This window comes from Meleagris gallopavo, chromosome 7, assembly GCF_000146605.3.
Source record: "Meleagris gallopavo isolate NT-WF06-2002-E0010 breed Aviagen turkey brand Nicholas breeding stock chromosome 7, Turkey_5.1, whole genome shotgun sequence".
NCBI classification, from domain to species: domain Eukaryota; kingdom Metazoa; phylum Chordata; class Aves; order Galliformes; family Phasianidae; genus Meleagris; species Meleagris gallopavo.
The window spans coordinates 22,880,067-22,880,854 of NC_015017.2; the positions used below are offsets into that span (position 1 = coordinate 22,880,067).

Sequence of the window (788 nt, forward strand, 5' to 3'; positions counted from 1 at the left end):
TCTCAAAGGTTGCTCATCTGCTTCCAACACCTACCAGCTGGGAGCACAAGCAAGCAGTGACATGGAATTACAGTACGTAGTACAGATCTGTAACTGCCGTACAAAACAGAAGCAGCATTTATCACATGCCAACACACAGGTCTTCACTAGCAATGCTCCTTCAGGTTTATTTGCTCCAGCCCTATACTCACCGTGTTAGCAAAGTTGTCAGAACCGAAACTGTCGCAGCTGTCATCAGAGGATGAGGACGTCTCCATGGGAATCAGTTTGGTATTTCGGAACGTGGTGAAGGTTCTCCTACCAGAGCAACGGCGCTGCAAAAGAACAGTGCCAACCCCGTTACGGTGGGCACCAGCTGTAGGGCACGGCACTGGGGCACATCCCTACACTGCTGCCAGTGAGGCTTACCCACTTCAGAATACCTGTCGTGTGTGAACAAAAGACACCTCCCCCCAGCAGAACCAGAACTATGAAACAAAAGATCCCCAGAGTTAAAGTGGGAACAGGTTCTAGTCTGGTAGATTTCACATCCTTTTACAGGAGAGCTTAGCTCGCCCTTAACAAATACTTCTTTTAGCTCTGCAAAGAAGCAGGAACGTACACAAACATCTTATGTGTCCCCACACCTTACAGATGGGACTAGGAACGTGCACGAGAGCATCACGCCGCGATCTGCTTTGACTAACTAGGTACTTTTAGCTTAAGGTGAGCATTAAGCACACGGAGCACTGAAAACACACCGCTCCAACAGCGACCAGCGCAGCCCTCCTCACGGAGCCGCGCCACCG

General features: G+C 50.3%; 1 protein-coding gene across 1 annotated transcript in view; it reads right to left on the minus strand.

The window, feature by feature from the left end:
- Positions 1-257, minus strand: part of LOC104911778 (mitogen-activated protein kinase kinase kinase 20-like) — a 23,743-nt gene extending 23,486 nt beyond the window's left edge. Inside the window, exon 1 of the mRNA XM_031554304.1 lies at positions 192-257. Within this exon, the coding sequence (XP_031410164.1) occupies positions 192-257 (66 nt within the window). The remainder of the gene's footprint in view (positions 1-191) is intronic.
- Between the last annotated feature and the right edge of the window lie 531 nt (positions 258-788).